This window comes from Oncorhynchus nerka, linkage group LG3 (genome assembly GCF_034236695.1).
Source record: "Oncorhynchus nerka isolate Pitt River linkage group LG3, Oner_Uvic_2.0, whole genome shotgun sequence".
NCBI classification, from domain to species: Eukaryota; Metazoa; Chordata; class Actinopteri; order Salmoniformes; family Salmonidae; genus Oncorhynchus; species Oncorhynchus nerka.
The window spans coordinates 16,672,898-16,697,049 of record NC_088398.1 but is presented as its reverse complement, the minus strand read 5'-3'; the positions used below and the strand labels follow the sequence as shown (position 1 = coordinate 16,697,049).

Genomic DNA, 24,152 nt, shown 5'->3' with positions numbered 1-24,152 from the left:
GAGCAAGAGAGGTGGTGCGATGATTTAGTGTCCACAACCAAAGAATCATTGTGGAATCTCAATCGCACTCCACACTGCCCTTTCCCACCTGGACAAAAGGAACACCTATGTAAGAATTCTGTTCATTGACTACAGCTCACCATTCAACACCATAGTGCCCACAAAGCTCATCACTAACCTAAGGACCCTGGGACTGAACACCTCCCTCTGCAACTGGATCCTGGACTTCCTGATGGGCCGACCCCAGGTTATAAAGGTAGGCAATAACACATCTGCCACGCTGATCCTCAATACGGGGGCCCCTCAGGGCTGCAGCTTAGTCCACTCCCACGTGGGCAAGCACCAGTCCAACACCATCATTTAGCTGTCTGACAACACAATACTGTCACGCCCTGACCTTAGAGATCCTTTTCATGTCTCTATTTTGGTTTGGTCAGGGCGTGAGTTGGGGTGGGCATTCTATGTTTTGTGTTTCTATGATTTTTTCTATGATGATTCTATGTTTTGGCTGGGTATGGTTCTCAGTCAGGTACAGCTGTCTATCGTTGTCTCTGATTGGGAACCATACTTAGGTACCCTTTTTTCCACCTGTGTTTGTGGGAAGTTAACTTTGTTTGATGGCACATAGCCTTAAGCTTCACGGTTTGTTTGGTATTGTTTATTGTTTTGTCGGCGTCATTTCTTAAAGTAAAATGTACGCTCACCACGCTGCACCTTGGTCCTCATCCTTCAACAGTCGTGACATGTATCCCCACAAGGAAGCAACTCCAGTCTGTAGGTCACTTCAATATATTGTCCATTGTTCATTAATTGGCGTGGAGTCAACATTGTCTAAATGTCCTGGAACATAGGAAATAAGTCCAATGTTCAGCAATAATAATACTAATAATTGTGTTTCTTTAACCCAATTGAGTGGGTTTCCTCATCATTGTCTTAGGAGCACAATCTTATGAAAGGTTTGGTATTTTCTTATCGACCAGAAGCCTCGATCCAGTTCAGAAGCTATTCATTGATCTAAAATCTGTCATTTTAAGATTGCAGCCAAACGCTTATATCATATAACAGACAATAAATAGATCTTTCAATCTGCTATTTTTTATTTGAAAATACAAAACTCACCTCATGAACAGTCAGGGAAGAAGAGGGTGCAATTTCAATAACATAATTTGCTTGGCTTGAGGGATGTTGGCAAGATGTATGGATACAACATGGATGGGAACCACAACCAGCATGGAACAGGCATACTGTATCTGCGGCCCAAAGAGCACCCTCTTCCCTATATAGTGCATTACCTTTGACCAGGGCTCTTAGGGTGTTTATAGACAATGAAGGGCTATAGTCATAAGTAGTGCACTATATAGGGAATAGGGTGCCATTTAAGACACAGCCTGTGTCTTTAGGCTGGCTGGGACCTTGAGGAGGCTTCCATGTCTGTCGCAGGCACCCCCTGCCTGGATGAAATTAATGTGCTGCTGGGTGCCTTCTGGGCCATTGGATTCACAAATCCCTGTTTAGTCTCAGTCTCTTGTCGTGGATGTGCTGCAGCAGTATCCTCCCTCTTTGCTCAACAGTGTGGATGAGAGGTTTCAGGCCACGTGCCCCCCCTCGGCTCTCCCAGAATTGCTTGTCCATATACAGAGAGCTCAGGAGCATGCTCTCCAAACAGCCAGACTGGAGAACTGATACAGCTCTCTCTGGAAACCTGCCAGGAAAATACAGTAAGACTGTCAAATCCAGACAAATACCAGACAGCGGATATCAAACCCAATTGACTGTGCATAATGTGATGGTGTGGGCTATTTTAGTTTAATCTACCAACAGTTATACTTAATCTCTGAAGTATTCAGAAAGAAATAACAACACTGCATAGCCAGAGTTGTGAAGATCCGCCCACTCGCTTCACTGGATTTATAAAACACACATTAAGGCTGTGTGATGTGGGGTTGATGTAGGGTTCAACTGAGCTTCTGTACACTAAGGTGCTTCCTAAATGGCACCCAATTGCCTATATAGTGCAGTACTTTTGGCCAGTACTTCTGGCAGACTAAGCCTATTTCCATGATTCTGTCTAGCCTTGAATAGAGACTGGATAATAGATGTTTGTACTCACTCATCGATGCCCTCTACTAAGCGGAAGTTGAGGTTGTCATGGGGATGATTTGGCCTGCCTGCATTGTCTATAAACACCAGTCTGGTAGGCTCTACCCTCCTCACCTGTAGAAGAAAACATAGACATACACAGCTTAGTTTAGCATAAAGTATCATCAACACTAACTGTATCTCTTTGATAGATATTAATATAGTAATTATGAGATGAGAGGAAGGCTCGGGAGACTAACTTTAAACTAGATATTACTCTTTTACACCTCTCACTATATATCAAACTATAAATCAAAGTTTATTGTTCACATACAGTGTTATAGTGTAATGGCGGGTGCAGTGAAATGCTTGTGTTATTAGCTCCGAACAATGTACTAAAAATGTCAAAGTACACAAAACATCTTCAAAAACGAAGAAATAAGAAATCATAATTGTCAGGACAGATCCAGTTAACAACCCAAATAACACTGTGTGAGTAATTCAAATGCAATCTACTATATTACAGTGAGCCAGGTCAAGAATCCAGTATATAGATACCAAGTCAACTCTTACTCATTTCTACAACAGTCAAAATAATAATGTGTAATGTGCTTAATAGAATCCTATTTGTCTTTTCAAATAGTTCAGCAGGTTTAGTGGAAAGAGGGAGTCATTTTTCCACAAAGCAGTTGTAAAAGAATAGTGATCATCTTTATCCAACATCGGAATTCTCTTTGTTAAGAAGAAAAGGTCTGGATAGAAATAATAATATTAGTATATGTAGAGGTCTGTTTACATTGTCCTATTAGATTATTTAGACAAGCCTCCTCCTAAACCTCCTGCAGGCTATTGTCTTACATTATGTCCAAGTAAGTAAGTAAGCCTTGTCTGAGCCAGAATGGCCCATACATTATGTCCATGTGATGTTTTCTTGGGTGTGATAGGATAGTTACCAGGATGTGAACCAGCACTAGATCCTTTGAGTTCCTGCACTTGGTATGTAGCAGGTTCTCCACACATGGTTCTGCTGGGTCAGGCTGGAAACCGCAGCAGTACCGGTCCAGACGATCATTCACCTGCACGGGGGGGAATGGAAGAACATGGATTAGTTGGGATTGACCATCAACAATGTCCTTTCCATAGAATTACATACAGAACTGTGTAGCAGAGGTTCCCAATTGTTTTAGTTTTTACAATTCCTGATTGTATACCGATCTAAAACAACACATAGATCTGTGATTCTTTAGGCTAGAAACAAGCGGTAAAACACCCAAGGAAGACACGACTCGGATGCACATGGGATTATATTTGCTTGGTCTCTATGATATTCAGAAGCTGAGCTACGACCTTCTAAAGTCGAGGAGTGAAAGAAATTGGACTATGCGTCATTTCAGACTTTGCTTGGGGAGTAATCTTATACAATGTGACTCTGTGGCTATCAATTGATCTATTAACTTTGTATAAAATAGAACATGAATAATTTAATTGAGTGTTCATATAAATGATCATAATAAAACATGTTTGATAACGGCCTAGACTATTTTCTTCATCCATTATTATGATTATTATCATTAAAAAAAATGTAGAATTGGGCCTCCCGGGTGGCGCAGTGGTTAAGGGCGCTGTACTGCAGCGCCAGCTGTGCCACCAGAGACTCTGGGTTTGAGCCCAGGCTCTGTCGTAACCGGCCGCGACCGGGAGGTCCGTGGGGCAACGCACAATTGGCCTAGCATCGTCCGGGTTAGGGAGGGGTTGGCCGGTAGGGATATCCTTGTCTCATCGTGCACCAGCGACTCCTGTGGCGGGCCGGGCGCAGTGCACGCTAACCAAGGTTGCCAGGTGCACTGTGTTTCCTCCGACACATTGGTGCGGCTGGCTTCCGGGTTGGATGCGCGCTGTGTTAAGAAGCAGTGCGGCTTGGTTGGGTTGTGTATCGGAGGACGCATGACTTTCAACCTTTGTCTCTCCCGAGCCCGTACGGGAGTTGTAGCGATGAGACGAGATAGTAGCTACTAAAACAATTGGATACCATGAAATTGGGGAGAAAACGGGGTAAAAAAAATTAACAAACAAAAAAATGAGGAAATTAGCTTCAGAACAACACTGTTTTCCTAGTTCCCACAAATGAAACAAATTCAAGCTGGTGGTGTATTTATTATATGCTATCTCAATAAACAGTAATAAAAAAAAGTGGTGGGTGCAGAGAAAGGACCACATGTTTTACATGTGAAAAAGGGGCCCTGGTGAAAAAAGGTTGGGAACTCCTGATTTATAGGATCTCTTCGGTCCTTTCTTTATAAAGAACTTCAGACTCCAGAACAGAACATTTTCCAAGAGGAAAATCAAGGGTGACTACAAGAAACAAGTAGAAAATGTATTTACTTTCTGAAATCATCAACCATAGCAAATAACTCTTACCGCTTGTTCGCTATGCAGTCATTGATCATTTTGTTGACAGAAATCCAAATGCAAAGTGTTGATAGAGTTAGTGACAGTTAAGCCTTTGGCATGAGAGCGAGAGGGAGAGGGAGGTGAGAGGAGGAGTGGAATGGTGAGAGGAGGAGTGGGGGGATGGTGAGAGGAGGGATGATGAGGAGGTAGTTACTTGTGTGAGACAGACCCCTGCGGGAACTTTGACTTTGAGGTCAGAGGTCACCAGAGTTGATTACAGTAAGAGGTGGATCGGTCATTGTAGGTCAATCACCTGCAGTGAGTGCAAACCAGAGCAAGCTAGCGAAAGCAGTAAGACTGCTTCTTTTGCCACCTCATTTATTGCATTAAGTCCAATTTTATGAACAAGAGTGCTATAGAAAAGCCAAACTTTTAAGTGTACTTTAAATTCATATCTATTGTAACTTCAGACTGACTTCTCTCCACTTCACCAACTTCAATAATCACTGTTTAAAGAAGGAAGCTTGACTTTTTTCAAAGTTAACACCCATCATATTATATTTGTTCATGCATGTATGCATTCACTGCAGTTGATTTGTTTTTGCATTTTCACACAAAAAAATCCCTAATTATAATGATCCAACATCAACACCTGTGGTGTCATTCTCTTCCCCATTACACCGCCGAACAAACCAACTATCAGGGGAGGAAGGGAGCAATGTCGTCATTGTTGTTAAACTGAGAAGTGAAGGCATTGCCACACTCCTCTGAGAGTTACCAAGGTGAGATATGCCCCCAGGGCTGTCTGGGCCTCTCTGTGGTAAAACTCACACCACACCATTTCGCTTCACTTCTTTCGCGCCTTCAGGAGTTCTCACATCCCTACTACATTTCACCCTGACACTAGAATACACTCATTCGCGTAGGGACAGAGTACAAGAGTCTCCTGGATACGGCTCCAGTGTTGACATACAGTATTACACCATCACCAAGTCTCTGGGAAACAGGACATGCTATTAAGGTCTATATCACACACAATAAAATCACAAGCAATTACAACAAGCCTACTCACAACTAATGCATAGCGATACATCAGTAGCCTTCTTAGCCTACAATGGCAATTCAAAGCATCCAAGGCAATGACCAACAACGAGGACACTTGGCGCAAGGTCCTCTGTCTCCTCTGTTTTTCCCAGGCAAAGTGCGTGTGTGACTGTGTGTCCTTCACACTGTTCCCCTTGCTAATTGGTGTTAGGTTCCACATCAGAGCCATTAGATGTGTTAAATGAGCAGGTAGGAACAAGTGTTACAGGGTCCCAGTCAGCAATTCCACTGAATCAATACAATCAATACAGTTGGCCATGTTACAGGTATTGACTTCTGCAAAGAGACTACTCATGTATTATTCATGCAGTGGCTAATCGCATCCCAACTGGCACCCTATTCCCTATATAGTGCACTACTTTTGATCAGAGCCAGTCAAATCTGGTGCACTATATAGGAATAGCGTTCCATTTTGTATTCAGCCACTATTATCTCCCCCCACACTTTAGTTACCCATTCCATTCCATCTCACAGAGAGATAAGACAGTCTTTCTTTCTTTTTATCAGATTTTTCTACAGCTGAGTTGGTTCAGTGGTTGGGTGCTCTATTAAATAGTTTTCTATTTTTAATAGAATGGGTAGCATGGGATAAAACACAGTAATAGCCTCCAAAGTGAGAGAATTTAGATTGAACACAATCAAAGAATGCAATTTGTGACTAATCTCTTTTCGAGGCATTTAATTTGTTTTATGTTTACTCAGCCTCTTTATGCCTTAGAAAAATTGTTTCCTTCTCATTGTGAGACATTATTTTCTGAAACAATATGTATTCTGCCCGCAATCTCTATTGGCTATGTAACGATGACTGTTCAACCTGCAGTAACAAAGGAATGGATGGAATTTTTCTAAATGTTTTGTTTAAAATGTAAATGTTTTGTTTACTATGTGGTGTCCTTCATCATATTTTTTCTGCCAGTTATAGACCACCCTTTTCAAAGAGCACCTAATACTAAGTCTCCATGGACTTGTAGTTTTTACCCATGAGCGCACCAGCACACTGTTTATTTATTCTGGTGTTTTTTTCTAAACAAAGAAATTGACTTCCTTTTGGCTATAGAGACAGACAGCGAGAGGAGCAGCTGCTATCACTTTCCTCTCAGTCCTTCCTAATGTAGACTTAGGCATCCGTGATTGCCGAGCATCACCATGGCAACCCTGACTTTGACTTCACACTGCCAGCGGCCAGTCATCGGGTCTTTAGAGGCCTGATGAAGACCGAGTACATTGTACTCTCTCTATACTATACGTACTAACTCTCTCTTACATGCAACACACATCATTGGGCTGTTGGCTTCATTGCCACCTCTCATTCCCTAATGGCAGCTTAGATATTCCCCATGCAGAATTACTCAGCTTTACACACACACACACACACACACACACACACACACACACACACACACACACACACACACACACACACACACACACACATGATCCTCCATCTGGCTCTTACAAGGACCATCAGCCATCATTTATTACACAATAAAGATCTCCAACTTCATTATAAATCACTGGCAGATCATAAACGAGTTTGAAGCTAAATTAGAGACAAACATTGTGTTGATTTTTTTATTGAACTGCGTTGATACATTCATCTACTGTAATAGACGAGAATGATAATGTTCATTCATCTAGTGGGAGAATTATATATATTTTTTATTTATTTTTTATTTCACCTTTATTTAATTAACCAGGTAGGCCAGTTGAGAACAAGTTCTCATTTACAACTGCAACCTGGCCAAGATAAAGCAAAGCATTGCGATAAAAACAACAACACAGAGTTACACATGGGATAAACATTCGTACAGTCAATAACACAATAAAAAATCTGTATACAGAGTGTGCAAATAAAGTAAGGAGGTAAGGCAATAAATAGGCCATAGTGGCAAAGTAATTACAATTGAGCAATTAACACTGGAGTGACAGATGTGCAGATGAGGATGTGCAAGTATAAATACTGGTGTGCAAAAGAGCAGAAAAAAACAAAAACAAATATGGGGATGAGGTAGGTAGTTGGTTGGATTGGCTATTTACAGATGGGCTGTGTACAGCTGCAGCGATCGGTAAGCTGTACTGACAGCCGATGCTTGAAGTAATGACTTATTATGTTGTAGGTCTAGTAAGCTGATGGGATGCACTCACAACAATACCCTTCTACCTGTGATCCATGAAAAAACATAATTATCTGATAATCAATTACATTTATCGCTCCAGACAGAGAGATCTCCACACTCTTTTCATTGGCCGGTATCTTTTAATCAAAGGCAGTTTAGTGAGTAGAGTTCTTCAGATGATAAGACCTTGGCAATACAATCCAGTGCTCAAATAGGCTCATTATCAAGGACTGCCAGCCTACTATTAGACAAGGTCGGTGGATTTCATCAAGTGCTCAAATAGGCTCATTATCAAGGACTGCCAGCCTACTATTAGACAAGGTCGGTGGATTTCATCAAGTGCTCAAATAGGCTCATTATCAAGGACTGCCAGCCTACTATTAGACGAGGTCGGTGGATTTCATCCAGTGAGAATGTTCTTTAATATAAATGCAAAACAAGAGCTGAATCCCAAATGGCACCCTACATCCTTTGTAGTGCACCACTTTTAACCAGGGCCCACAGGGCTCTGGTCAAAAGTAGTGCACTTTATAGGGAATATGGTGCCATTGGGGAAACAACCAAGGACCATTGGCTGCCATGAGTTTTCCCAGTCTGCCTGAACTCATGAGTCCTTATCAACTGGACCCTCCATAGGGACGTTAAGTGAATCACTAGCTAACTGTCAGTTTATACAGCGTACTGGAATAACAACTGTACAGAACTTACATCTCTCAAGGTGAGGTGAGATTTCAGTCAGAACTCTAGTATATGCATTATTTCCATAGGTTGTCTTCACATGGTGTGATTGAAAGGATATAGAAGTTTGGATGTGTACGTTTGAGTGGCACATCAGGATAAAACTGGGCTAAGGTTAGGGATACGGTTAGGAATTAAGATCGGGTTAGAATGCCTGGCATTAGGAGCCATATAAAACCTAACAGTCACATATGAAATCTAACAGTCTGTAACGGCATTCCTCCTCCTCTTCTGAGGAGTAGCGAGAAGGATCGGAGGACCAATGCGCAGCGTGGTATGTGTCCATAACGTTTATTTTAAGACATAAACTGAACACTATGAAATACAAAACAATAAATGTGAACATGAACGAAAACCCGAAACAGTACCGTGTGGCAACAAACACTCACACGGAAACAAACACCCACAACTCAAAAGTGAAACCCAGGCTACCTAAGTATGATTGTCAATCAGAGACAACTAACGACACCTGCCTCTGATTGAGAACCATACTAGGCTGAACTCAAAACCCCAACATAGAAAAACACACATAGACTGCCCACCCCAACACACGCCCTGACCATACTAAATAAAGACAAAACAAAGGAAATAAAGGTCAGAACGTGACACAGTCACATATAAAATCTAGCAGTCACATCCACTACCTATCCGTTTTTCTGACCTCTGAACTCTAGCCAATGTATCTCTTAAACGTTCAAATAAATTCTGTCAATAAGTTAAATAAAAGGCTTTAACAAGTGTGATTGGAGGATACAGTGTTATCAGTTGTTCTATACCTGTAGGAGGAAGTCAAAGAGTGCCAGGTGCCCCCACTCTGCATGGTGAACCCCCACACAGGGGGTCTCGTTGAGGGCCACGCCGCTGCCACTTCCACACCTGGCCCTCAGCAGGCTCTGGTACTGGGGCCAGGTGAGAGGGAACGAGTTCTGGTCATTGTCATCATCAGCCAGGTGCTGGATGCCTGGGTCCCACCACACCGCGGGTCTGGCTGCCCCCCTGGTGTATTTATAAGGCAGGATGTCACTGTGGAAGTCCCTGAGCACTGTGGGCAGACTCCTGTTCAAGCCCAGAACACGGTCTAAATGGAAAGCGAAGACTTCGAACCAGTCGTCTGGACGTTTGATCAGGGCACACAGACCCTGTTGGCAGTGCCCACTGTGGTCAGCCAATGGAGCCCCAAGAGAAGGGGGATGATGAGGGGCACCAAGCCCTACATGGAGGACCTGTCCGTGGGCTGGGAGCCTAGCCTTACTGACAACCTCACTGCCCGAGAGGAACTCCATCTTGTGAATGTCGTCCTTGCTGAGCCATGGCACAGAGTCAGGGTCCCCAGTCCTTATTCTCCGTGTGTCAGTGTCTGGGAACTCCCTCTCTCCAGCTGACATCTTACACCAGTGGGCCTCCCCCTCACTCCCTTTCTCTGGCTCTGCTGCTGTTTTTGCTGTGGGCCGGGTCTTTTTACGCCCAGACAAAGGCTGTCTGTCACGTTTCCTGAGTTCTCTGGGGACCTTTTTCACAGCCTGCTGCTTGGTTAGGTTCTCCCTCCCTTCTTTCCCTGCCTGCCCTGCCTGCCTGGTTTGCCCCTGGTCCTGCCTCTGTTCATCTGGAGTACATTTGTGCTCAGAGTCAGACAGGCCGAGTAGTAGAAGGGCGGCAGTAGAAGGGCGGCTCTGGCTGTGCGCTACAGTCTGGGTCACGGCTGGGTGGAGGTTCCTTTGTCTGGGAAGAGGTGGTGGCTGGGTGGAGAGCTCTGAACCACTGCAGTTGGTTAGATGGCTTCCATCATGCCTTATTAGCACAGCATTGACTGTCAATGGCGGGGTATCATGTTGTTTGTCTCTACTAGAACTTGGCGGCATCTCTTTCTTCTCTTTCCTTTTGGAGGCGATGCCCTTAGTTTTACGATTCTTCTTGTAGTTGCTGTGAGTTCTCTCACCTGTCATGCTAGCTGCTCTCCTATCCAGTTTGGGCTGGGCAATGACCAGGTGATGCTTTGAGGACTCTTTGACTTTGTCACTCTGCTTCCAACCTCCACTGTGACCTTTGAGGGGTAGAGGAAGATGGTGTTGGTGGTGAGGGGCCAATGAGGCCCTTTCCCTGGGTCTTGCCCTCGCTCTATACCCTTTGGCTCCAGCAGAGCTCAGGCCTCGTGAGGGCAGCCTGCGTGTCTCAGAGGGGGGGAAGGGGAGGATGTTGATCACCACCACAGACAGGGTAAAGAGGAGGAGGAAGGCCCACACTGCCCACCTCTTGCAGCAGATCTTGGACCACACTCTTAAGGCCTGCATGCATGGGAAACAGAAAACAAAGAGAATGTTAGGTCTGTAGTTGGGAGCAAACCACCAAAAAGCCATGATTATAATGGAGCAGAGCCATAAATCAAAGATCATATATTTACTCTCTAAACTGTACAGTCGCTGGTCGGCCACTGAACAGCTCAGATTCCAGTGTGTGTTTACAGAAGAGGAAACTTGAATCTCTCAGAGGTTGACAAATGCAAATATCGGTACACAGACTGAAGGACAAGGGCAAACCAAAAACATAGAGATGAAGCAACCTGTGCTTAAGAATAAAATGATTTGGTAAGTTATTCTGTTTAAAACACTATGGAGAGAGAGAGAGAGAGAGAGAGAGAGAGAGAGAGAGAGAGAGTTGATCCACATGTATCCCGTCTGCAATGCACACAAGTGTAAATAAAGCCTTTTTCAGTCACAGCTGGGCTTTCCTCAGCTTATATTGTAGGAGAGTTGCAGTTGCTGAGTTGAGACAAATACTATGGCAAACAAGATATTGCAGCATTCCCTTTTGCACGCCAGTTCATCCAGAATGTGCTGATAGACACTGCGTGCCAAATGGTATATAGTGCACTCCTTTTGACCGTGGCCCATAGGGAATAGGGTGCCATTTGGGACACAACCAGATTCTGAATGTCTTACTTCTACTGCAGCCTCTGTGATGATGAATTACTTTTCTGTGGCATAGGCCTAAATACAAACCGGTCCCATTCCATAAAGTCTCCATCGTATATATAGAGTATGTATGCCATAGAGATGAATCCATTCAGATGGATCTCTATGGAATATGCTCTCAATGTTATTCAAACCTATGGTAAATCCAGAGGCAGTTATTTATCTGAATCACATATCAATGAAAGGATTAGGCTATTGTATAGAGCTATAGAGGCTATGGGATAGAGCTATATATGCTATGGTATAGAGCTATAGAGGCTATGGTATAGAGCAATAGAGGCTATGGTATAGAGCTATAGAGGCTATTGTATAGAGCGATAGAGGCTATGGTATAGAGCTATATAGGCTATGGTATAGAGCTATAGAGACTATGGTATAGAGCTGTAGAGGCTATGGTATAGAGCTATAGAGGCTATGGTATAGAGCTATAGAAGCTGTGGTATAGAGCTGTAGAGGCTATGGTACAGAGCGATAGAGGCTATGGTATAGAGCTATAGAGGCTATGGTATAGCTATAGAGGCTATGAGCCATGACTACATGGAACTCTCTCCCACCTCAGTTAACCCAAGCAATAAAATCAGAAAAAAAATACCCTTAATAACACCACCTCACTGCACAACGTGGACTCTGAAGACACACACTAACACATGCTATACACACATTATTCTTAGTAATGTAATATAGTATTGTAAAACTGTAATACATAAAATTTGTATGATGTTTTGTATGATGTCATGTTTAATTTCTGTTTGGGCCTCAGGAAGATCCCTATTAGAAACAGCTAATGGGGATCCTAATAAAATACTAAAGACTAAATATTATGGTTCCATGCGATCTTCACATACATACAGTATTATTATGAATATAACTTAGCTTCTTCCATCTTTTTGTTTCTAATCTTTTCTATTTTGTCTGTGTTACATTTAGATAAATATTTAGTAACAGTGACTAGTGAGAAACTGTCATCAAGGATCAGCTTTACTGGCCCACAATGCAACTCTACTAATTACATAACCAATAGTAGGTGAAAGCAGTCATCTCTCAGAAAGACAACCTACATCAGCTGTCCCTCTGCCTGCCTCTGTCCTGTCCTCGCTCCTCTCTTTCTCTCTGAGGGAATTCAACCTAAGGAATGTTTCAAACCCATGAGATCTTTTCCCAGTCGGTGGCTGACGACAGTTTTACAGCTTTCCCAGAACCCACCTGTGAATGGATTTCATTATGCTCTTCTAAAAGAATGTCATGCCAGTAGTTCTGACTGAGTCAGGGGTCCTGATGGGCTTTTAGATGTCCGTGGAGATCCCTGTCTGAATAAGATCTACTACTTAGCCAGCTGACTTACCCAGCTAACCCCCAGGAATATGAATAGTAGATCTGAGATAGTTGGATGGGTAGAATATAGTATACCACCAGAATATGGTGGTAGCTCCATCTTGCCCTCTGATAGGCCAGGTGAAATTCCCGCCATATTGCTTGCACCTATCCAATCCTCTCATATCTACAGAAGTACCCATAGGATGTATATCTAGGGATTAATTTGCATAAGATATGTCCTGCACCTATACTGTAATGTACATTGTAATAAGCTCCTGAGCAGCAGAGATATTCTTTGGCGGTGGGTGGATGAGGTTTCACCATGCCACGGTCCAACACCCTCACTCCAGTAACGCACTGCACCAGCCTCCAGTAACGCACTGCACCAGCCCCCAGTAATGCACTGCACCAGCCTCCAGTAACGCACTGCACCAGCCTCCAGTAATGCACTGCCCCAGCCTCCAGTAACGCACTGCACCAGCCCCCAGTAATGCACTGCACCAGCCTCCAGTAATGCACTGCCCCAGCCTCCAGTAACGCACTGCACCAGCCCCCAGTAATGCACTGCACCAGCCTCCAGTAACGCACTGCACCAGCCTCCAGTAATGCACTGCACCAGCCCCCAGTAATGCACTGCACCAGCCTCCAGTAACGCACTGCACCAGCCTCCAGTAACGCACTGCCCCAGCCTCCAGTAACGCACTGCACCAGCCTCCGCCTGGCAAAGCCAGTAGACTCACTCACACTCACTGATGGAACCTGCTCTCCAAGAACACATTAATCACATTCCAAAAGTTCTGGAATTTTGTGGAAGTGACACAGATGCACCCTGTCTTGACCCTTTCCAAATCCTTTCCAAATCCAGTGACTCAGTTTGTTTTCCCAGTGGTTTGGCCAACCAGCTCTAATTAGTGGTCAGGCATGTAGCACCTTTTATGTCTGTGTGTCTGTGTGACCGTGTGACTGTGTCAACATGAAGACATCGTGTTGTTTCTTAGTGGCTTTAGCACTTCTCTATAGCAGACATGCACAGCAAGGGGGTTTGATACACAGCTCAACACCAAACCACAGCACAAAAAAACAACAAGACAAATGCCTTGGTGTCATATTTGCTAGGAATTTGAATCATCACAAAAACAAAATAGCACGAAATTGACACAAAGTCATTGTTGTATTGCATGGCTGGTGTTGAACGGTTTTCAGGTCACATGCTATACGATCTGATACATGTCTACACAACACATCTTAGCACCTACAGTTGAAGTCGGAAGTTTACATACACTTAGGTTGGAGTCATTAAAACTTGTTTTTCAACCACTCCACAAATGTCTTATATAGTTTTGGCAAGTCGGTTAGGACATCTACTTTGTGCATGACACAAGCAAATTTTTCCAACGATTGTTTACAGACAGATTATTTCACTTATAATTCACTGTATCACAATTCCAGTGGGTCAGAAGTTTACATACACTAAGATGACTGTGCCTTTAAACAGCTTGGAAAATTCCAGAAAATGATGTCAAGGCTTTAGAAGCTTCTGAAGCTGCTAATTGACCTAATTTGAGTCATTTGGAGGTGTACATGTGGATGTATTTCAAGGCATACCTTCAAACTCAGTGCCTCTTTGCTTGACATCATGGGAAAATCAGCCAAGATCTCAGAAAAAAAATTGTAGACCTCCACAAGTTTGGTTCATCCTTGGGAGCAATTTCCAAAAGCATGAAGGTACCACGTTCACCTGTACAAACACCATGGGACCACGCAGCCGCCATACTGCTCAGGAAGGAGACGCTTTCTGTCTCCTAGGGGTGAATGTACTTTGGTGCGAAAGGTGCAAATAAATCCCAGAACAACAGCAAAGGACCTTGTGAAGATGCTGGAGGAAACAGGTACAAAAGTATCTATATTCACAGTAAAATGGGTCCTATATCGACATAACCTGAAAGGCCGCTCAGCAAGGAAGAAGACACTGCTCCAAAACCTCCATAAAAAAGCCAGACTACGGTTTGCAACTGCACATGGGGACAAAGAACGTACTTTTTGGAGAAATGTCCTCTGGTCTGATGAAACAAAAATAGAACTGTTTGGCCATAATGACCATCGTTATGTTTGGAGGAAAAAGGGGGAGGCTTGCAAGCCGAAGAACACCATCCCAACCATGTGAAGCATGGGGGTGGCAGCATCATGTTGTGGGGTGCTTTGCTACAGGAGGGACTGGAACACTTCACAAAATAGATGGCATCATGAGGGAGGGAAATTATGTGGATGTATTGAAGCAACATCTCAAGACATCAATCAGGAAGTTAAAGCTTGGTCGCAAATGGGTCTTCCAAATGGACAATGACCCCAAGCATACTTCCAAAGTTGTGGCAAAATGGCTTAAGGAAAACAAAGTCAAGGTATTGGAGTGGCCATTTCAAAGCCCTGACCTCAATCCTATAGAAAATGTGTGGGCAGAACTGAAAAAGTCCATGCGAGCAAGGAGGCCTACAAACCTAACTCGGTTACACCAGCTCTGTCAGGAAGAATGGGTCAAAATTCACCCAACTTATTGTGGGAAGCTTGTGGAAGGCTACCCATAACGTTTGACCCAAGTTAAACAATTTAAAGGCAATGCTACCAAATACTAATTGAGTGTATGTAAACCTCTGACCCACTGGTAATGTGACGAAAGAAATAAAAGCTGAAATAAATCATTCTCTCTACTATTATTCTGATATTTCACATTCTTAAAATAAAGTGGTGATCCTAACTGACCTAAGACAGGGCATTTTTACTCAGATGAATTGTCAGGATTTGTGAAAAACTGAGTTTAAATATATTTGGCTAAGGTGTATGTAAACTTCTGACTTCAACTCTAACTAACACTTTAGAACACTAGAAGAATACAGCTTCACTTTAATGAGTGGAATCATCCTCGTCAATTACCTTTCTTGCAGTGATCTTTACCAATTGTTGTTCAGCATTTGTCTGTGTTCCACTTCAGTCTAATTCCAGCTATGACAACTGCAAGGCTGGAATTCTATTAGGCTGTAGCCTCCCACTCGTTTCAGCAGGCCAGGTGTCTGATGGCTTTACCTTCTGGTCCATTCTTTTTACATCTCTTCTCCTTTAGTAGACGGAACGCTCGAGGACAGGTTTGCAGGAATGCTGAGACATGCAACAAATGCTTTACAGGATTCAAAGAAGATTAGGAGAAAATCAGTCTCATTATTTTCTATGTTTAGCGGAGAGGGGGAGGAGGAGAAAGAGGAGAGGAAGGTGGAAGTAGGGAGGGGAGAGAGAGAAAAAGGGAGAGAGAGAAAGGGTGAGGGTGAATACTGTAGACGAATAGCATTAATATTACACAGAGAATAGCATCTGAAAAGAGCTCCCAAAGTAGCCTTGTTCAGTGGGAGGAGAACAGACTGTTTTGGTGGTCAGGGACTGTCACAGTCATATTCTGGTAAAGCACTGGTTTGCAGCTCTATTAGCATAACCACGTACACTAGATGTGGAAGAGGCTCTCTCTCTTTCCTGCTGATATGTTGTAGTTAATCACCCATTGAGAATGAAACTCCTGCATGGCAGGACAAAGGAGTACATTCTCTCGCCATTCTACCATGGCAAAACTGATACACTGTGACTACACACAGAATATTATTCCGTTAATGGGCCTCATCTACTTGGTAATGGGCATGTATGAATTGTATGTGTGAAATTGTGTGAAAACATATCTATTCGCTTAAGTGCACGTGTGTCTATCTGTGTGTATGGTGTGACAACCCTCCCACTCTGTCTGCCGTATTCTTTCTCTTTGCTCTCGTTTTCCTTATTAGGATGCTGGTGGGTGGAGCTGGGAGGGTCGTCAGCGACATGGGACACACCTGGGCCCTGGTGTGTCCCGGGATAAATACACCTCTTCCCCATTCATGGGGGAGACTCTCTCCATGCAGACACCTTTATAGATTTTGTCGTTGAAAGAGAAAAATAAGCGAGAACCTCCCTTTCAATAAACCACATACAACAAAAAGGCTAACAAAGAATGCAATAAATCCACTGACTGCTTTGTAAATCCATACAGAACATCACAACAAACAATTCTGCTGTAGTGTTGACTGGTGAGTGGTGAGGGAGAGTCCATCATCTGACAGTAATATGACATGATGGCATGGAAAAGGCAGCATGAGATCTCTCCACTGATGTCAGACAGGGGAAGACCTTAATTGAATCAGTCACCACATCTCTGCTGCCTGAGAGATCACACCGACCGGAAGTGTTACGGAGCAAAACATTATCTCAAGATGGCTATACTGAAAGGAAAGGAATAAACTGTGTGGTTGGTTGAACACAGTTTCATGAGGGAGATTGGGAGAAAGAGGATGTGGTGCAGTAATGCACATGACGCCCCAGGCTGGATTATAGTCTTACTGGCAACACACACACACACGTACACGTGTACACACACACACACACAAACACTCTCTCTCGCTCTCTCTAGATTTATAGCAATGCTGTGTTCCAAGTGACCTTGACAATACCTGATGATGCATATTTCACTGCAACGACCCCATCCCATGGGAAAAGAAACCAGCTCGTCCCATGACGGAAACTGCTGCTCATCATTCGCCTCTCCAGTCAGCATCAGCAATATCCTCCTTTCCACTGGTCTCTTACTATACCACAGAGAGCCATTCTCATAATGGGCTAGTCATAGGTCTATATTCTGCTTTATACCCCGGGACCTGGGAGAAAGAGTGGTGAGATAGGGGCCCAAACAGAACAACAGTGCTATTATTGTCCTCTTTAACCGAGCCTCTCTCTGAGTGACAGCCAGGCTGATACAGGTGTGCTTCTCCGCTGCACACAGAGAGACCTTCAGTGTAATGACTTGATGATGTTAATCTACAAAGGGAAGTCTGCAGGTGTGTGAGAGAAAGAGAGGACAGATAGAGAGAAAGAGTAAGAGAGTGAAAGAGAGATGGAGAGATAGAGAGGGGAAGAGGAGAAGAGGGGCAACCGTCTGCTGCTTAGCCTGTCCTGTACACACGTGTTTGTGTGTGTGTGCCTGTGTGTATACGTGAGTGTGTCTGTGTGTATACGTGTCTGTGTGCCTGTGTGTATACGTGTATGTGTCTGTGTGTATACGTGTGTGTGTCTGTGTGTATACGTGTCTGTGTGCCTGTGTGTATACGTGTATGTGTCTGTGTGTATACGTGTGTGTATACGTGTGTGTGTCTGTGTGTATACCTGTGTGTTTACGTGTGTGTGTCTGTGTGTATACGTGTGTGTATACGTGTATGTGTCTGTGTGTATACCTGTGTGTTTACGTGTATGTGTCTGTGTGTATACCTGTGTGTTTACGTGTATGTGTCTGTGTGTATATACGTGTATGTGTCTGTGTGTTTATGTGTCTGTGTGTATACGTGTATGTGTCTGTGTGTATACCTGTGTGTATACGTGTATGTGTGTATACGTGTATGTGTCTGTGTGTATACGTGTGTGTATACGTGTATGTGTCTGTGTGTATACGTGTATGTGTCTGTGTGTATACGTGTGTGTATGCGGGTATGTGTCTGTGTTTATACCTGTGTGTTTACGTGTATGTGTCTGTGTGTATACCTGTGTGTTTACGTGTATGTGTCTGTGTGTTTACGTGTATGTGTCTGTGTGTATACCTGTGTGTATACGTGTATGTGTCTGTGTGTATACGTGTGTGTATACGTGTATGTGTCTGTGTGTATACGTGTATGTGTCTGTGTGTATACGTGTGTGTATGCGGGTATGTGTCTGTGTTTATACCTGTGTGTATACATGTATGTGTCTGTGTGTATACGTGTATGTGTCTGTGTGTATACCTGTGTGTATACGTGTGTGTATACGTGTATGTGTCTGTGTGTATACCTGTGTGTATACGGGTATGTGTCTGTGTGTATACGTGTATGTGTCTGTGTGTATACGTGTATGTGTCTGTGTGTATACCTGTGTGTATACGTGTATGTGTCTGTGTGTATACGTGTGTGTATACGTGTATGTGTCTGTGTGTATACCTGTGTGTTTACGTGTATGTGCCTGTGTGTATACCTGTGTGTTTACGTGTATGTGCCTGTGTGTATACCTGTGTGTATACGTGTATGTGTCTGTGTGTATACGTGTATGTGTCTGTGTGTATACGTGTGTGTATACGGGTATGTGTCTGTGTGTTTACGTGTATGTGTCTGTGTCTGTGTGTATACGTGTGTGTATACGTGTATGTGTCTGTGTGTATACGTGTATGTGTCTGTGTGTATACCTGTGTGTTTACGTGTATGTGCCTGTGTGTATACGTGTATGTGTCTGTGTGTATACGTGTATGTGTCTGTGTGTATACGTGTGTGTATACGGGTATGTGTCTGTGTGTATACCTGTGTGTTTACGTGTATGTGTCTGTGTCTGTGTGTATACGTGTGTGTATACGTGTATGTGTCTGTGTGTATACCTGTGTGTATACGGGTATGTGTCTGTGTGTATACGTGTATGTGTCTGTGTGTATACCTGTGTGTATATGTGTGTGTATACGTGTATGTGTCTGTGTGTATACCTGTGTGTATACGTCTACGTGTGTGTATACGTGTATGTGTCTGTGTGTATACGTGTGTGTATACGTGTATGTGTCTGTGTGTATACCTGTGTGTATATGTGTGCATGATCAGCAACGTCTCTTTGTTATGGCAGAGATGTCAGCACACAGTATAGGAGTGTGACAACAGCCGATCTGCTGCAGTCAATGATTCACTCACACACAGTGTGAGACTGAAGAAGTCAGCCCAGTGCTGATTATATCACTTTGTGACAGCTGATGTAAAAAGTGCTTTAGAAATAAATTTGATTGTGTTTACTTGATATCAATCAAATTCAATCAGACACAAAAGAGACAAATAGAGACCACTACACATATTCCACACACACACACACACACACACACACACACACACACACACACACACACACACCTCCCGAGCAGCGAGCAGATCAGGGCCTGCCTGGAGAGACAGGTGGGGACAGCTCTGGATCACTGTCAAGATCCTGTTATCACAGTAGTCAAACCATCGCAGGTTTTCTGAATGACGGTGGAAAACATCCTTAAGTGTGACAGGCAAACTGTATGTGCAGTACTGTATGGATGGATGTGTGAGATACAGGATAGTCATGATCCAAACATTCCCCAAGGCTATACTGCCACTGTGTCAGAGGAAAATCTACAAGGCAAAACCTACAAGACAAGAGGATCAGTGTAGTCTACGGTGAGGTCATCAGTCAGTTACTTGTCAAGATATACCCAAAGAACAATGGCAATTTGAACAGGACACTAGTGTGCATTTATTTGTACTAAATGTCAAATATTTCAGTTATTCAAATGATGTATGAGAGCAGCATGTCCTAGTGTGATTTTGAATTACAAATTGATATCACCCACCTGCAGTATAAACTGCTTAAGGTCAATTGACTGTCCTGTGGCAGTGTGGCTAGCTGCTGATAACATTGTATTCTATGCATGTAAATGAATGCCGGCCAACTGACTTCCCATGGGGCACACTGTTGATGCATTTAGCCGGCTGAATACATTTGCTATTTACTACACACACACGCACACACTCACAGAGACGTTAAGCAGTAGCCTTAATAGTAGTCAGTGAGGCGCTGCTCTCTGCAGTGCCCTTTATAGGCCCCGTGCCAGACCCTGCCTGCACAGTGATAAATAATGTCACACACACAGTGGTGTAAAGTACTTAAGTAAAAATACTTTAAAGTACTACTTAAGTAGTTTTTTTGGATATCTGTACATTACTTTAGTATTTTTTGACCACTTTTACTTCACTACATTCCTTAAGAAAATATTGTACTTTTTAATCCATACATTTTCCTTCACACCCAAAAGTACTCGTTACATTTTGAATGCTTAGCAGGACAGGAAAATAGTACAATTCACACACTTATCACCTGAACATCCCTGGTCATCCCTACTGCCTCTGATCTGGCAGACTCACTAAACACACATGCTTCGTTTGTAAATGATGTCTGAATGTTGAAATGATTTGTTTGGTTTGGTACTTTTTCCACCACTGCACACACACACACACACACACACACACACTGGTACCGACTTGAGAGCATGTTTGCCTTTTCAACTGTTTAAAGTTGAAATCATAATCTAAACATTTCACCAAAAAGCCTGATAGACTAAATAATTGAAATGAATGCTTCCACCAGTCATGTATGTTAGTTAATTAAGGAATGATGGGATATACTCTGTGTTCTCAACTTCAGGCCTTAGTCACAGCTATGAAAAACATGAGCAAGAATGTTCTAACCATATGGCTGCAGTGTGTGAGCACATTTAAGAAGGTCTGCTTTTTGCCATGGCAAGAGAGGAACCTCAGAAGAAGGATGACATTTTTGGTGCAAAATTGGCCCAGAATAAGCAACATTACATTCTTTCTTTATCGTAACACAAAAACAAGACAAATGATTGATTTACCAACAAAATCACCACTATTTGGTGACAGAAACCTCCTGCCAGACCTCTCCTCCCCTCCCATCCTCTACCCTCCTGCATATGTATTTTCTATGAGGATTACTGAGATTATAAACCACCTACAACACATCAGAGTTTTTCCTGGTCCCCAGTTGGACCTATTTTTTCATCAATATACACACTCTGGACACCTCGGTACCACACAGTCCTGCAGCCACATCCCCGGTCTAATCTAACCATCAACCTTTTACCAGGAGCCATCTTTCCCCTAATGCTCTCTGGGACTGGGAGATGTAAAGTGGCTCCAAACCCATCAGGCCTCATAAAACAGGAGCTTGTAGTCAGATCTCAGAGCTGTTCCTTCCCAGAGAATGTTCCTTTTCCCAGAGAAAAGGTCAGCTCACTAGGCAGAATTCCTGCACAGTGCACACTGAAACCTATGAAAGTGTATACTGTATAGGTTTCACTGTATATAGTTTCACTGACCGCACACACACACACACATACACTAAAACCTAGACGGAAAGTGTGTGAGTTATAAAAGTTCAGATGTCAGTGTTTGGATGGTAATTTTTGCCTAATTCACGGAGTCCTACGAGTCCATATAAAGAGATCCACGGGTACTGTAGAACCTGTTTAGGACTAATATGAAACTGTATTTGACTCCTGTCTTTTCATTGCAATTCAATCATTTTAAGTACTTAATGTTATCTTTAGTTTATGGCATAAGGGCAACATAATGTTAAGTGTTTTCTAAATTGAGAGGCCGTTGTTTTGTCCCCCTGAACTGCAGTGGTGTGGAGTCCTGTCCTCCTAACAGATTTACTTGGAAGCCAATATTACATGGGTCATTCATAATGCATTGAGGCAAAAGGATTCCATCCTGTCTGAGACAGGAACCATGGGCTTATGTGGACTGCTCTGCTCCGAGACCCGATACTGCCTGGGATATGGTATTTGACAGGGGTTGGCCCTCCCTTTAAGCGCACACAGTTATGGCACTTCTTTCACTTTCAAAGCAAACCCAGGAACTGACATCCTAGCTGAGAATACAACCATGGATGGACGGCACTCACAGTGCATTGTGTCTAACCAATATCCTGTGGGGCTGGAGTTTTTTTTGTGTGTCTGAGTACAGCAGTGAATTCCAATGGTGCCCCTTGAATGACTTGAGGCAGACTTGAGGTTGAGGGTGTAGTCAGTGCATGCTTGTGTTTGAAGAGAAAATATGCCTTTCTCTACCTCACTTGAGCTTTGAGTTTATGTCTGAGCACAGAAACATTGCATGCAGAAGGAGCTGATCACTATTCCAATACAGTCTAGGGTGCCAAACACTTTCTTTCTTTTTTTTTACCAGGGGTAGTAGTGCTCCTCAAAATGTAAAAATAACACAATAAATAACAAGTTGTAAAATTCATGACACAATACTCCTTAAGCATCATTTAAGGTCCAATAGATGAGAAGTTGGAGTTATTATTGGATTCCACGGAGCTGTTCAAACCAGGGTCTCCTGTCTACATGTATGGAATCAATTAAGAAACTGTGAGACTGCAGGGGCTGGCTGGTGGAACTGGGCGACTTGATCCCTGATCACCTAGTTGAAAGAGTGTTTTGACTAAAACCTTTTAAAACATTCTGTAAGAGGCTTTACTATCAACTTTAATATTTGTAAGGCATGAACATATAATTTTCTATCAGATTAATATAATAAATTATCATTCTTTCTTAATATGCAAGATAATCGGAATATAAACCTTTATTACTTCTAGTCTCTTCACTCATTCTACTGATACTCTTACCATAAGTAATGACACTTCACAAGTTTCTCTGATCAGGAGTCAGTGCACAACAGACAGAATGGATTATGGAAGTCAGCTCTTGGTGCTGATGTGTCAAAATATGACCGATAACAAATGCTCTGAGCTGACCACTTTCTTGCTTCTTTTCCTTCAGGCTAAATAGGATTACAATTCCGTATCACATGAAATAAAGGCACACATTATTTTGGCGATATAGTGTAGTCTACAGATAAAATTGGTTTAGCTTTTTTAGCCAAACGGTTTGGAAGTTGTCTATTCTGCAGCTTTATCAGGAACAGAATCAACAAAAGTGCAGCAAGACTATGCCAATGCAACACTTTCACGTGGATGCACAGACTAAAACAAAGTTTGAAATTGTGGTATCGGGCAGCAAAAATAGAATGATGATTTAAAGGAAACATGAACCACACTTACCATCGTTTTCCCCACTCGGGTGCATTCCACAAGAAAAGTTTACAGCGTGTATTATAGTGCAAACACGTCCGATGACGCCATGTAGATATGGTTAAACAAACTTCATTGAAGACTAGACAGCATTGGTCTCTGAAGATGCAGCGTGCGTAAAGTCTCCGGTTTCTCCACAGTGCTTTTTCAATAGACTATCACTTGGTCATTTTAATTGAGCTATGTTTAATCTCCTTCTATAGGCTACATTGCAGTTGTCATTATTGTAGGGTACTTTGGCATTAATAAAGGTAACAATAAATCTCGCAAATTACAATACTTAAGTAGGCTACGGTACGTTTCAGTGGCTTCAAACTTTCGTGGTAGCCTACTTCTCCAGAAGAAATCCCAACCCACAGTTTTGCTTTAGTGGAGCATAGGCATATATCACAAGCAGCCCTCACGCCCGAGGGACCCGTGCGTTTCGGAGAAGGTTATTTCACTGTAAAAGTCCTCTTTCTGGGACTGGATGGGAATTTAGTAGACTCTAGGAATGCGCTGTAATTTGAGAGCAGGCGGCCTGCCCGCGCAGCGCTTGCGTGGTCTAGCTGTCCATATATTGGAGACAGGCGCCTTGAAATTGCAGATCACGTTTTTAAATGAGTCATGAAGCCTAATTTGAATAACAGACAATAAATATCCTTGGTGGATGAGAGCAATAAATGATAAGAACCAGACCCAT

The 24,152-nt window shown here is 43.0% G+C and overlaps 1 protein-coding gene across 1 annotated transcript; it reads right to left on the bottom strand.

Annotated features, from left to right (window-relative positions):
* Positions 1-1,038: 1,038 nt before the first annotated feature.
* LOC115102841 (Golgi-associated kinase 1A-like) lies at positions 1,039-23,894 on the bottom strand. Its single transcript, XM_029623203.2, has 5 exons — positions 23,441-23,894; positions 9,206-10,711; positions 3,033-3,155; positions 2,111-2,214; positions 1,039-1,702 (listed from the first exon to the last, which is right to left on the bottom strand). Exons 1-5 carry the CDS (start codon positions 23,441-23,443, stop codon positions 1,498-1,500), a joined length of 1,941 nt encoding a protein of 646 aa, XP_029479063.1. The 5' UTR covers positions 23,444-23,894; the 3' UTR covers positions 1,039-1,497.
* Between the last annotated feature and the right edge of the window lie 258 nt (positions 23,895-24,152).

What these genes read in the sequence shown, in the direction of transcription:
- LOC115102841 (XM_029623203.2), bottom strand. An exon ending in TCTTTGACTTCCTCCTACAG is followed by an intron (nt 3,156 to 9,205) that starts GTATAGAACAAC and finishes CCCCCCGTGCAG; the next exon opens with GTGAATGATCGTCTGGACCG. An exon ending in TAGTGCTGGTTCACATCCTG is followed by an intron (nt 2,215 to 3,032) that starts GTAACTATCCTA and finishes TTTCTTCTACAG; the next exon opens with GTGAGGAGGGTAGAGCCTAC.